The sequence below is a fragment of the Eumetopias jubatus genome, unplaced genomic scaffold (assembly GCF_037043125.1).
Source record: "Eumetopias jubatus isolate StellerSeaLion01/CBP00866 unplaced genomic scaffold, mEumJub1_p1.0 scaffold_7, whole genome shotgun sequence".
In the NCBI taxonomy this organism is placed as follows: Eukaryota; Metazoa; Chordata; class Mammalia; order Carnivora; family Otariidae; genus Eumetopias; species Eumetopias jubatus.
Window position 1 is genome coordinate 82,871,977 of NW_028274813.1, and position 14,262 is coordinate 82,886,238.

At 35.8% G+C, this 14,262-nt stretch overlaps 1 protein-coding gene across 1 annotated transcript in view; it reads left to right on the plus strand.

Moving 5' to 3' along the window:
• KNL1 (kinetochore scaffold 1) overlaps window positions 1–14,262 on the plus strand; it is a 59,242-nt gene that overhangs the window by 37,801 nt on the left and 7,179 nt on the right. Inside the window, exons 11-19 of the mRNA XM_028119575.1 lie at window positions 1,214–1,352; window positions 1,970–2,037; window positions 2,422–2,520; window positions 4,554–4,669; window positions 6,111–6,201; window positions 6,779–6,895; window positions 8,961–9,048; window positions 12,958–13,035; window positions 13,403–13,442. Of these exons, the coding sequence (XP_027975376.1) occupies window positions 1,214–1,352; window positions 1,970–2,037; window positions 2,422–2,520; window positions 4,554–4,669; window positions 6,111–6,201; window positions 6,779–6,895; window positions 8,961–9,048; window positions 12,958–13,035; window positions 13,403–13,442 (836 nt within the window). The remainder of the gene's footprint in view (window positions 1–1,213; window positions 1,353–1,969; window positions 2,038–2,421; window positions 2,521–4,553; window positions 4,670–6,110; window positions 6,202–6,778; window positions 6,896–8,960; window positions 9,049–12,957; window positions 13,036–13,402; window positions 13,443–14,262) is intronic.

The window sequence follows — 14,262 nt, forward strand, 5'->3', positions numbered from 1 at the left end:
AAGTATCAAGGGCACCTGGGTGGCTCAGTCGTTAAGCGTCTGCCTTCAACTTGGGTCATGATCCCAGAGTCCTGGGATCAAGCCTCGCATCAGGCTCCCTGCTCTGCGGGGAGCCTGCTTCTCTCTCTCCCACTCCCCCTGCTTGTGTTCCCTCTCTTGCTATGTCTCTCTGTCAAATAAATAAATAAAATCTTTAAAAAAAATTAAAAAGTATCAGAGGTTCATAGAAAACAAAATTTAAACTCTAATATGTGAGTAAGCTTAGAAAAATATTTCAGTAGTTCTATAATATGAGGTCCTGAGGAAATGATTCATCTGTGAAGCTTTGAGAATGTAGTATCAGTGATAGAAAACTTATAACTGAACGGATTATATGAAAATTAGTATTTTGTTCAGTAGATATTGAGTGTCTCCTGTGTCTTGAGTACTGCTTAGGTGCTGGGAATACATCACCAGGAAGTTACAGAAAAAAATCTGTCCTCATGGAGATTACATTCTAACATTTAGACAAAGGATATATTGTCCTCAAAAACATATGTAAGTAGGTAGATGAAAATGGCATTTAAGGATTAAAGTCAAATGGTTAAAATGGTAAAAGCAAGACCATATCACTTATTTGACATCAGCCAAAGGAGTCTTAGTCACCTGGGGAAAGAAGTACTAAAACCTGGAAATGAGTTTCTTTGTTGTTCTAGCCAGAGTCACTATGAATAGCCAGTATTCTATGCTGTTTTATTTCAGTGTGGTAGCCCTGACCCTGGTGACTAGTAGTTGAATAATTGAATAGGTCAACGTTTGGCAGCTCATAGGATCTGGCTTTAACTTAGACACATTAGAAAAAATTTGCTTATACTGTATAATGCGCAAACTGATTTCTATATATTCTTAAATAAAATTCCTTTGAACTTTAGGGGCACCTGTTTGGCTCAGTCAGAGGAGCATGCGACTCTTGATCTCAGGGTTGTGAGTTTGAGCCCCACGTTGGGTGCAGAGATTACTAAGAAAAATAAACTTTTAAAAAAATTAAAGTTACTTTGAACTCTAAAGGCCTAATAAGTTGCTTGTTACTTATTCCAGTTTGTTACTAAGATATTTCATATAATTGTAGATAAATTTTATGTTATGAAGTAGTATTTGTTAGTGTTCAACAGTTATTGTAAGTATACAGAGTCATAACTTGAGGCTGATGATGTTCCCTAATTGATAATTTCAGATTTTTGATCACCCTGCTGACGGGGATATGGATAAAAATACTAACAGTGTTTTGATAAAAAGCCTGAGCAGAACACCATCTAGTTGCAGCAGTTCTCTTGATTCGATCAAGGCCGATGGGACCTCCCTGGACTTCAGCAGTAAGCTCTTCATGAAGACTAAATAATAGAAGTCATCTGCTTACTTGACTAATAATAAATGTATTTCAATTCAGGAGATATTTGAAATTTATTTAATCTTTTTGGGAGTTATACATAGTTGATAAGTAAAATAATTTTAGTTTATTTTTAATGCTTAATTATTTTTATAAATTGAGAAGTGGTAGACCATAAAGGGTAATTTCCTTAAATAAGCTTATCATTAGGGGCGCACGGGTAGCTCAGTCAGTTAAGTGTCTGCCTTTGGCCCAGGTCATGATCCCAGGGTCCTGGGATCGCGTCCCACATCGGGCTCCCCCCTTGCCCGGGAGCCTGCTTCTCCCTCTGCCTGCCACTTCCCCTGTTTGTGCGCTCTCTCTCTCTCTCAATCTATGTCAAATAAAATCTTAAAAAAAAAAAAAACTTATAATTAGTAGAGAAATAATTAGATGGGATCTTAAAACGGTAATATACTTTGCCCTGTAAATGACTCTTTTCCCAAAAAGATCCTAGTGGATAGCTTTAAGAGCATGAACAACACATAAATCTGAATGATAGTTAAAATTAAGCTTACAATTTAATTTTGACTTTTTTATCACCTGAATTTGCTTTACATTTAGCACAGCACAATAGTCAAATGGAATCACAGTTTCTCAGAGACACTATTTGTGAAGAGAGCTTGAAGGAGGTATGTTAAACTATTTCTCATTTCTAATGCAACTATATTGCCTGCTTTGTTTTCACTTTTTAAATTTTTTTTAAAAATTATGAAATATTCAACTATACAGAAAATTAGATTTTTTTTGTTAAGGACCCAGCATGGTGATTGATCATATGGGGTAGAAATCACAATTAAAAGACCTGTGTTTTGTTGTTTGTTCTTAATTCTGTTGTCACTGAATAACCTTAAGAAATAATTTTAGATAAAATCTGTTCGTGTATAGCTTACAAATATTTGGATATTTCCACAAATATATGCAAAATACTCTAAGCTATTTAGAAACAAAATGGGGTGGTTATAGTCAAAATGAGCTCACCTTGAATATTGTGCAAACTTTTTTTCCTTCCTTAGAAACTCAAAGATGGGAAAATTACAATAAAGGAGTTCTTTATACTTCTTCAAGTCCACATTTTGATACAGAAACCCCGACAGAGCAATCTCCCAGCCAAAGTATGTGCAGTTTCTTGGCAAAATAATTATCTCAGTTAAAATGTATTATACTTGTTTATTATTAAAGTGCATCAAAACCATTGTTTACTCAAAAATAGAAAAAGAATCTAAGGAAGAATATTTTCTTGCAGAAAGTTTTTCTATAGTAGGTACATTGTGGTTAGCATAAAAATTATTTTTTTGAGGGGCACCTGGGTGGTTCATTCAGCTAATGTCTGACTCTTGATCTCAGCTCAGGTCTTGATCTCAGGGTTATGAGTTCAAGCTCTGCATTGGGGCTACAGCATGGAGCCTACTTAAAAACAAAAAAAAAAATTGATTTTTTTTTGTAATATCATAGACTTTGATAAGGTGAAATTCTATTTTTTTCTCATTCCTTTTCATGTATTTTGTCTTTGATACCTTTTCCTGAGCATATGCTTTTTCCCCACTATATAAAAATCCAAATATAGCAAAAGTTTTTAATAAACATTTTTCAAAATCAAAATTGTGTTAGATTATACAATATTTGAATTGTACAATCAACAAACTCATTTTAAAAGAAGAAAAATTTGGGGGCGCCTGGGTGGCTCAGTCGTTAAGCGTCTGCCTTCAGCTCAGGTCATGATCCCAAGGTCCTGGGATCGAGCCCCGCATCGGGATCCCCACTCTGTGGGAAGCCTGCTTCTCCTTCTCCCACTCCCCCTGCTTGTGTTCCCCCTCTCGCTGTGTCTCTCTCTGTCAAATAAATAAATGAAATCTTTAAAAAAAAAGAAGAAGAAAAGAAAAATTTGTGTCACTTAATAGGAATATGTTTTTCTCTTAAGTCTGTCGAACATTTACAAAAATTAGTTATGCCCTAGGCCACAAAGAAAATATTAACAAGTTGAAAAAAGTGGAGATTTTATGGACAACATCATTTGATCTTAATCCAATAAAATTAGAACTAATAAAAGGACTATAACATTCTTAGCTTCTTGGAAATTGAAAAATACACTTGTAGATAACTCTGAGCTCAGAGAGGAAATCAAGACTGTTAAGAGAGCAAAGGAGAATATTTAATACCAAACATATGGGACATACAGCAAAAATTATACTTTGTAGGAAATTAAAAGCCTTAGATAACATTGTTATTATAGAAAATTAAAAGCCTTAGATAACATTGTTATTATAGAAGAGAATCTAAAAATAAAAGAATTTTTAATGCTCACTTTAAGAAATTGGAAAATGAGGGGCTCCTGGGTGGCTCAGTCAGTTAAGCATCTGCCTTCGGCTCAGGTCATGATCCAAGAGTCCTGGGATTGAGCCCCACACCGGGCTCCCTGCTCAACGGGAGGCCTGCTTCTCCCTCTCCCACTCCCCTGCTTGTGTTCCCTCTCTTGCTGTCTCTCTCTCTGTCAAATAAATAAATAAAATCTTTAAAAAAAAAAAGAAACTGGAAAATCAATAATAAAATCCATTAAAAACGCAAGAAGGCAGAATTAATATAAGTAAATGGTAAAGCTAATGAGACAGGAAACCAAAATTAGTAGAAAGAATAGCAAATCCAAAAACTGGTACTTTGAAAAGACAATAAAAGACATGTCCAGAGATTAAAATAATTTTTTTAACCAAATTTTTACTACCTTATTTTACACATGCCAGAAAAATTTGAATTCAAACTGGGATAGAAGTAAGGATCAGGGCTAGAGAATGGGAGTAGAAAAAATTAATCTAGGAAACTGGTATCTTTTTTCTTTCTTTTAATGAAAGGGTTCCTGATTGAATTTTTAGGTATTGATTTTCTTAAAACAGCACATAGCCATTTTCAAACCACTATTCAATCGCATGTGAGTGGAACATCCACTAACCATCTGTAGGAAATGGACTTTTATGTCAGAGACTTGTATTCGGATTCCAACTAGTAGCTTACTGGGTGTATCGATTTCATAGAATAATCAAATTTTTCTTTGTAGAACTTTAAAATAAGCACTCTGAAACTTCAAACAGTTCTTAAACATGGTTTTGTCTTCAGGCTACCAGTTTTGAGGGACTGATTTTCTTTTTTTTTCCAGTTTACTATAAACACACCACCTACTCCAGAAGACCTGATGTTAAGTCAGTATGTCTACCGACCCAAGATACAGATTTATAGAGAAGATTGTGAGGCTCTTCGCCAAAAAATTGAAGAGTATGAAAGTTTTTATTTTTGTGTGTGTTTTGTTGGATGGGTGGATAATCTGTGTGGTAAAATTCTAATTAGAATAACATTGGCATAGGAAAAAGTTCATGGCATTAATTAGCAGTGTGATATGGTATGTGGAAAAGAATCAGGTTTGTAGGCAGACAAATTGAAGCTCAGTCCTGGGTACAGCACTAGCTGTGTGACTTTGTGTAAGACATTTAACCTTCATTTCAACATCTATAAATTAGCGATAATAATACCTACTCAGCAGGTAGATATGAGCAGTAGAAATAGTGTATATAAAATATTTTCATGCCATTCATAGCAAAAAGTATGTCACTCAGTAAACAGTTATTAGGTTATGATATCATAAACTGATTGCAAAAGAACATCTTCGAAAGAAGATAATACCTTATAGAAATTTATATATGGTGCCTGAAATCAAGATTGTCTTTGGGTTTATAATTTTATCACATTTGCCCTTGATTTGCATGTAAGAAAGTACATGGTATTACGCAGATTATTGCTCAGTGCTTTGGTATATGTGGATGCTGCAGAGTAATTTACAGATTAGGTATATCTAAATTCCCTCAGGTAAATTAGATTTGCAACCCAAAATATATCGTACTTACCTAGAACTATTCGACTAATTTGAACCAATCTAACAAACAGAAAAGAAATAAAATAATTTTTAAATAACTATGTAGTTTTTAAACTAAAAACTTAAGATGCTGTTAAATTATAATACAACAGATTTTCCTGATTCTGGTTTTTCATTCCACAACTATATATTGAATACCTACTATGTGCCACACACTGTACTAAGTACTGGGGCTCATCACTGAACAAGACAGAAAAGGTTTTTTTTTTCATATTGTCTAAAAGAGTTGAGTGTCTCAAGATTTGTCTTAGAATGTTTTATTTTGAATAAATAGTATCTCACGTACAATGCACAGTCTGTTTAGATGTGCTCTACTGTTTAATTTTACACTTATGTTCCTGTATATAATATATTCTAACTCTGATAGAAATTTATTTCTTATTAACAAGAGACTAATATATAATTTTACTAGTTTTATAAATGCTATTGTATAAAGGTGAGTTAAGACTGGGAACTGAACTGGGAACTTTTACTTAAAATAATAGCTACAACTTCACAACAGTTATGCACTGATAGGCCTTAAGGATTCTTTAAAAGCAACATATTTTTATATTGGAACAAGTTCATTGAGATTGTGAGGGAAGTTTTTCTGATTCATAACATTTTTGAACTGTTCTACAATCACTGAAATAATCAGGCTGACCACTGTTCTTGCATGAATTCCCCTTTTCTTAATGTAGAAAAGAACTAGGAAGAATTAAATTAAGTATGCCTGTAAGTCTGAATTGATTCATTCAAGCTGACTTCTGAACCCTGTGCTAATTAATTAACTTTTCTATATTTTAGATTAAAGCTTTCTGCATTGAACCAGGATAAACTGTTGACTGATGTAAATAGGAACCTGTGGGAAAAAATGAGACACTGCTCTGATGAGGAGGTATTTTTTATCTCATTTTCAGAATGGGAATCAGTATAGACATTTTGAACCTGTTTATTGTGAAATAGTTACTTGATAATTAGTGATGAGTTCTTTAACTTCTCAGGTATAATATGTTAGCAAGGTTTTTACATGAATAATCATTAAAATATATAATCTTTTCAAACCCCAAATGACCAATTAAATATATGAAATATATTTGAAGTTCATTTAGAATTTCTTCCTACTTGCTTCACTTAGATTTAGATGAGGAAAAGATTTACTTTAATTGGTTACTTAATAGCAACTCATTTTATATGTACTCTAATATATTAAGAGTGTTATTAACTTAGGGCCTATCATTTTCTGATTTGTAATATGAATAAATGAATTAAAGGCAAGAATTAAAATTAAAATCTTTGGTTCTGTTCTTAAACTACTAAATGTGATTAAATTTGCAAATGAGACATGCCCTGCCTTAGGAATCAGTCTAGGATGGGCAAAACAGCCCATAGCAGCTGAACCAGCCTTCCCAGACCATTTGCCTTTCCTAACTCTTTTGTTTTAGTACGCCCTAACCTTTGATTTTTCCTTGCAGCTGAAGGTCTTTGGAATTTACCTGAACAAAATAAAATCACGTTTTACCAAGATGACTAAAGTCTTCACTCACCAAGGAAAAGTGGCTCTCTACAGCAAACTGGTACAGTCAGCTCAGGTAATTTGAAACAGTTAACAGCATAGAAAGAAAGATCTATTAAAATTACTTTATAATGGTTATAGAATATGAAGAATGTTTCCTAAGGAACATGGTTCATAAAGAGGTGGGGTTCAATTTATCAAAAGTGGCAAATCTGGCATCTTGAGTAATTCTAGAATATATTTACTAATATGGGCCTATGTCTCATCTCAAGTTTGTTATTTATGTTTTTAAGTAATCTCTACACACAACAGGGCCTCAAACCCACAACCCCGAGATCAAGAGTCACATGCTCTACCGACTAAGCCCGCTAGGCGCCCCTATGTGTACATGTTTAAAGTAGCATTTCCCAGGCGCCTGGGTGGCTCAGTTGGTTGGGCGACTGCCTTCGGCTCAGGTCATGATCCTGGAGTCCTGGAATCGAGTCCCGCATCGGGCTTCCTGCTCAGCAGGGAGTCTGCTTCTCCTTCTGACCCTCTTCCCTCTCGTGGTTTCTATTTCTCATTCTCTCTCTCTCTCAGATAAGTAAATAAAATCTTTAAAAAAATAAATAAATAAAGTAGCATTTCCCAAAATGATTGTACTTTGCATAAAAAAACTTTCTTTCCCTTGGCAAATAATTCTGAGAAATTTACATGCCATATCCCCCCTTTGGAGAAATATAATAGCTAGCATATTAAAGTCTAAAATCAGAAATTTTTTTTAAGTCTAAAAGGAACAAAACAGGGGCGCCTGGGTGGCTCAGTCATTAAGCGTCTGCCTTCAGCTCAGGTCATGATCCCAGGGTCCTGGGATCGAGCCCCACATCGGGCTCCCTCCTCTGCTGGAAGCCTGCTTTTCCCTCTCCCACCTCCCCTACTTGTGTTCCCCCTCTCGCTGTCTCTCTCTGTCAAATAAATAAATAAAATCTTTAAAAAAAATAAAAGGAACAAAACATGCTATAATTCTGTTCAGTGTTTCCCATATTTATTCGACCATAGAACATTTTTTAGGAACTCTTTTTTTGGGGGCACCTGGGTGGCTCAGTTGGATAAGCGTCTGCCTTCAGCTCAGGTCATGATCCCGAGGTTCTGAGTTTGAGCTCCAGGCAGGCTCCCTGCTCAGTGGGGAGTCTGCTTCTCCCTCTCCTTCTGCCCCCCCCAAATAAATAAATATTTTTTAAAAAAATTATTTTTGGGGGGCATCTGGGTGGCTCAGTTGGTTCTTTCGCTCAGGTCGTGATCTCAGGGTCATGAGATTAAGCCCCGGGTTGCACTCCACACTGGGTGTGGATTAAGATTCTCTCTCTCAGTCAATCAGAGAGAGACAATTATCATATGATCTCATTGATATGTGGAATTTGAGAAATAAGGCAGAGGATCATAGGGGAAGAGAGGAAAAATGAAACAAGAAGAAACCAGAGAGGGAGACAAACCATGAGAGGCTCTTACTCAGGAAACAAACTGAGGGTTGCTGGACTCTTACTCTCAGGAAACAAACTGAGGGTGGGTGGGATGGAGTGGCTAGGTGATGGACATTGGGGAGGGTATGTGCTATGGTGAGCACTGTGTATTGTGTAAAACTGATGAATCTCAGACCTGTACCCCTGAAATAAATAATACATTATATGTTAATAAATTAAAAAAAAAAGATATTCTCTCTCCGTCTCTCTTTGTCATTCCCCTCCCCCCTCTAAAAATTTTTAAAAATAAAAAATAAAAATAATTCCTTTTTGCGGGGAACACCTGGCTGGCTCAGTCAGTGGATATGATACTCTTGCTCTTGGAGTTGTAGATTTGAGCTCCATATTGGGTGTAGAGATTACTTAAAATCTTTAGAAAAAAAAATTTTTTTTTAAGTAACATGTATTAGCATCTTATATTACATGGAAATACTGGAATAAAGGAAAGTACAAAAAATAAGTTTATATAAATCTGTTATGTATGCTTTTTAAAAACATTTCAAGTCCAGGCTTGAAGCTTTGACCTTCATTTTAAGATTTGCCTGTTCATGATATAGCAGTATGTCAGCAAGTTTAACCACTTATAATGTTAAAATATTTTGTTTAGAGATGTAACTTGACAATATAATATTGTGTGTTTAGAATGAGAGGGAGAAACTTCAGATAAGGATAGATGAGATGGACAACATACTTAAGAAGATTGAGAACTGTCTCACTGAGGTTGAAACAGGTAATGTATTTTGAATACTTTTCCAAAAGAAAATTTAATTTTATCTAAGTACTTCCCTACAGTACAGATTACTGGTATCACTTATGTCGAACCCTTGTATTAGCAACTTGAGACATTAAATCAGAGCAAAATAAAACTCCTTTCCTGTGGTCATCTGTAACACAACCAATAAGAGATGCTCAAGATAATAAACAAATCTCTTTAGAAAGCTCTTCATAATCTAAACCATAGTCTTATTTTTTTAAATAGATGAACTTACTGTCTTCTTTGAAAATTATCTCTCCTTTCAGTTTGACCTCTCATGATCCCGCATTGTTACTATTATTGTCCTGAAACTGCTTTCTCAAAGATCACAAAATTCCACATAATCATCAAATTTGGAAGCTCTTGGTTCTTAACTATCTTGACCTCTCAGCATTTGACACTGCTGATTATTTTCTTTCTGAACCTTTCATCTCCCTGAACCTCTGTGGTACTGCACTACCCCCAACTGTTTGCTTTTTTCCTGAGTACTCCCTTTAGTCCTTCTGTTGGTCTCTCTCTAACCTCATGTGTAGGCATTTAGATTTTATCATCTACTCATTTCTATATTCTCTCCCTTTCATCTACTTTAACATTTGTGTTTGTATCAATGATTCCCAAATTCAGTTAAATTCATCATTTGTTGAGCACCTACTGCATACCTGATACTGTGCTTAGCAACAGAAAAAAAGATATTATAAACACAGATTTTGACCTTGAGTAGCTTATAATTATTCTGAGCAAAAGCATCTTTAGCCTCTTGAGTTCCAAACTTAACATTTCTAGCTTCCTGCTGAACCTCTACGCAAAAATGTCTTTAAGCACCTTAAACTCTGTGTGAATAAAATGAAATTTATTGTCTTCTCCCATTTCCAAAATAAAGCCTCTAAACTTGCTCTCCCTGTGATGTTTCTTATGTCTATTAAAGACATCACTATTGTTATAAACTGTAAAAAGCTAAAACTTTCTTTGTCTTTGAGTTTCTCTTATCAAGTCTTTACTTCTTCAGCATCTCTTGTATTCTTTCCCATTTCCATTAAGGCTATCATTAATTCTGACGTACTATTTCAAATTTTCTAACTAATCTATCTACACTCTTAACTTCATTCTGTCTCCTTCCAGTCCAACCTGCACATTGCTGCCAGATTAAATAATTATGAAGAACAGTTTTCATTATGTTACTTCTTTGAAAAACTTGTCTTTCCATTTATAACAAAATAATGTCCAAACACCGGAGCTTGACATTTAACATTCTCTACAATCACTTTTTTCTCCAGTCCTTTTTAGATCTTCCTTTCTTATGTGATTTACTTTTATTTTTTTATTATGCATCCCAAATTCCAACCAAATCTTGTTATCTCTATGCAGTAGTGCCACTTTGTCTTTGCTAGTGCATTCTCCTGTTTTCTACCAAAGGAGGTAGTCATCATCTCCCTTGAGCTCCTATAGCTATTTTGTTAGTCCTTATAGTAGCTATACATCTACTTGTAATTATAGTTACTTTTGCATAGTTTATCTCCCTAACTAAATTGTAAGCTCCATGGAAGCAAGGATCAGCTTTTATTTTTCTCCATATCCCTCAGAGTTCTTAGCACTATGCTTTGTATTGAGTAAGTACTTAGGACATGTTTTCTGCATTGCATTGATAATGAGTATATGAATTCCATAATCTTAGACTGCCCTACCCCTTTGTTCATTACCTTTTTCTCTACTTCACACACAAAAAAATAGAAGCTATTAAGCCACAATTTCTAAACTTCCTATTGCCAAACAAATCAAACTTTTATATATCTATATCCATTCTTTCATCCATCCTTCTTTTCCGTAAGACCAATCTTTCCACCTAAACTTTGAGTTCCATCCCTTCTTATCATCTGAGGAATTTCATATCACTGATTTTTCCTTATCTCTTATATATTCAACCTCCCAGCCTCCTCTCTGAAGGGTATATTCACCTCTCTTTCATCTTTAAGAATACCAAAACCACACTTCCCTCTCTAGGACCCACTAACAAATGGCTCTCTATTTCTTTCTCATTCCTGCATTATTCCTTGTGCAAATATGCTGAGTACCTACAATGTGCCATGTACAATGCTTAGTGCAAAGAATACTATGGTGATAAAAACAAAAACTTAGGGGCGCCTGGGTGATGCAGTTGGTTAAGCGTCCGACTCTTGGTTTAGGGTCAGGTCGTGATCTCAGGGTTGTGAGATCAAGCCCCACCCACGTTGGGCTCCAGCTCAGTGTATAGTCTGCTTAGGTTTCTCTCTCCATCTCCCCAACTCTCCTGCTTATGTGCATGCTCACTCACGTGCACATGCTCTCTCTAATAAAAAAAATGAATTAAAGAAAAAGTTTCATGGCCTTGTGGAGCATCTCATCTAGAAAAGAATATAAGAATTAAACACATAGGGGGCGCCTGGGTGGCTCAGTCGGTTAAGTATCTGCCTTCAGCTGAAGTCATGATCCCAGGGTCCTGGGATGGAGCCCCCGCCTCGGGCTCCCTGCTTAGCAGGAGGTCTGCTTCTCCCTGTACCTCTGTCCCTCCCCCTCACTAATGCTTTCTCTCTCTCTCTCAAATAAATCTTTAGAAAAAAGAAATAATTTTGCAGCAAGTGGTTACATGATAAGTGGTTACAAAAGAGGTTACATGGTGCTGTAGTCCTGAAATAGAAATCTAACCTAGTCACGTTGGGAGGGGCTTCCCTCTGAGGAGGTGGCATTTAAGCTAAGATCTAAAGAATGAGGAAGAGTTAAAGTGAGGAGGGGAGAGTAGACTATTTAATATAAATACACGTGCAGAAGCTCTTATGGGAAAGAATATGCCAAGTACAAGGGTCTGAAATAAGGCCAATGTGGCTGGACTAGAGAGAGCATAAGAGAGAACATGATCTGAGAGAAAGCTGGAGATGTCAGCTTAAGAGGCCTGGCCAAGGAGGGCCTCTTAAGGAGTTTTGACTTATAAAATAATTTTATATAAAGAACTAAAGAGAAAATACAAAATATTTTTAAGAATTAAAAAGAACAGGGATGCCTGGGTGGCTGTCAGTTAAGCATCTGCCTTCAGCTCAGGTCATGATCCCAGGGTCCTGGGATCGAGTCCCACATCGGGCTCCTTGCTAAGCGGGGAGCCTGTTTCTCCCTTTACCTGCTGCTCCCCAGTGCTTGTGCGCTCTCTCCCTCTCTGACAAATAAATAAATAAAATCTTTTAAAAAAAGAAGAAGAATTAAAAAGAACAGGAGCACCTGGGTGGCTCAGTCAGTTAAGCGGCTGCCTTCAGCTCCAGTCATGACCCCAGGGTCCTGGGATCGAGCCCCACATCAGGCTCCCTGCTTAACAGGGAGTCTGCTTCTCCCTCTCCCTCTCCCTCTGCTGCTCCCCTGCTTGTGCTCTCTCTTCCCTCTCTCTGTCAAATAAATAAATAAAATCTTTTTTAAAAATTATGTTTTTGAGGTAAAAATCTAAACTTATTTTGGATGTGGGAAGGAAAGGGATCTTAAGGATGAGGTTTTAAGATTTCAAAAACAAATTAAAATTTTAAAATGTGCATGCATGCATTTATATATGTGTTATCTGTTCCTGTGTCTTGTCCATGGGATTGCCTCCCAATAACTTTGATGTATGCAAATTATATATAAACAATTTCTACCTCAAAGTGGCCCCTGAAGTTGCTGTTGGAGATCATTGCCATATGGCTCAAAGTGCACTTGTCTGCCACTAGAAGCAAGTCTTTGTATGAAATTATAATTATAGCTCAGTGCTTTATTGGTGAGGAAAATGGGGAATAATGAGTGTTTGTGAAATATTGTTAACACTTCATTTTGGGACCATCTTTTTTTCTCTGGTTATTTTTTACTGAGTTATCCTAATGCACATTGCCTCCTTAGAAACTGAGAATTTGGAGGATGAAGAGAAAGACAGTCCTATGGAAGAATGGGATTCTGAAATGAGAGCTGCAGAGAAAGGTAACTGAAGGGGTGCCTGGGTGGCTTAGTTGTTTGAGCATCCGACTCTTGATTTCGGCTCAAGTCTTGATCTGTGTCGTAAATTGAGCCCTGTATCAGGCTCTGCTCAGTGTGAAGTCTGCTTGTCCCTCTCCCTCTGCTCCTCCTCTCTCTGTCTCTCTTTCTCTCTCTCACTATCTCAAATAAATAAACAAAATCTTTAAAAAAGAAAAGGTAACTGAATTAATTAAGGAGATAAATGGGGGAAAATCTATTCTTTATTTAGGTGAGATTAAGTGATACAGAATTTTCAATAGAACAAATGATTTTTGTGGCAACATTTTAATGTGTCTGTTCTGATAAATTTGTTTTGTTTTTCTTTCCAAAGAACTGGAACAGCTGAAAACTGAAGAAGAAAAGCTCCAAAGGTCAGCCTTCATTTGGAATGTTAGAAAATAGGCTAACTTTACAGGCCTAAATGACTTCCTACCTCCAAAAACTGAGATTAGGCACATGAGTATTGACTTAAGACTGACTCAGGGCTTCTACTCCACCTTGAACTTGACCCATCTTAGTTGACAACATTTTCGAAGCACTTACTGTTTACAGGGCGTTAATCCAAGGTAGTATTTTTCGAGCTTGAATAGTATCAGTATCCTTTTGAAGAAAATAAACCTAGCATTAAGCTGTTTTTGTATTGTACTTTCATATTATACTTAAGTATAAGTAAGTATAAAATGAGGTATATTTTTCTTATTGTCAGGGGTCTTATTTAACTATAAGACTAAAATGAATCAAATATAAGTAATGACAAACCAATAAAATTCCAACTGACAACATTAATTTGACAGGTGATAATGTCTGGCTAAAATTAAATTAATGCTAACAAAATGACTAACAAGGCATAAGTTCTATTTAGCTCTAATAAACTAAACAAAACCAAACATAGGCATCAAAATTATGGCATGTCTCAGTTTTAAGGTGGGCATTCTTATGATCTACATTATGTTTATATTTTATCATCAAAACAAAAAATAAATTTTAAATAATCTTAAAGAGTATGCAAACCTTCAAGGATACCTTTATGGATCCTAATTTTGAGAACCATTTATTTAAGCCTTTCCTAATTAGACCCACATTTCTAGATTAATGCTTATTGAAAGGAAAGAAAGAAAGAAAGAAACCTAAAAAAACAAAAATGGATGCCATTCACTTCAGTGGGGAGCTATCTAGCATGTGACTTCTTGT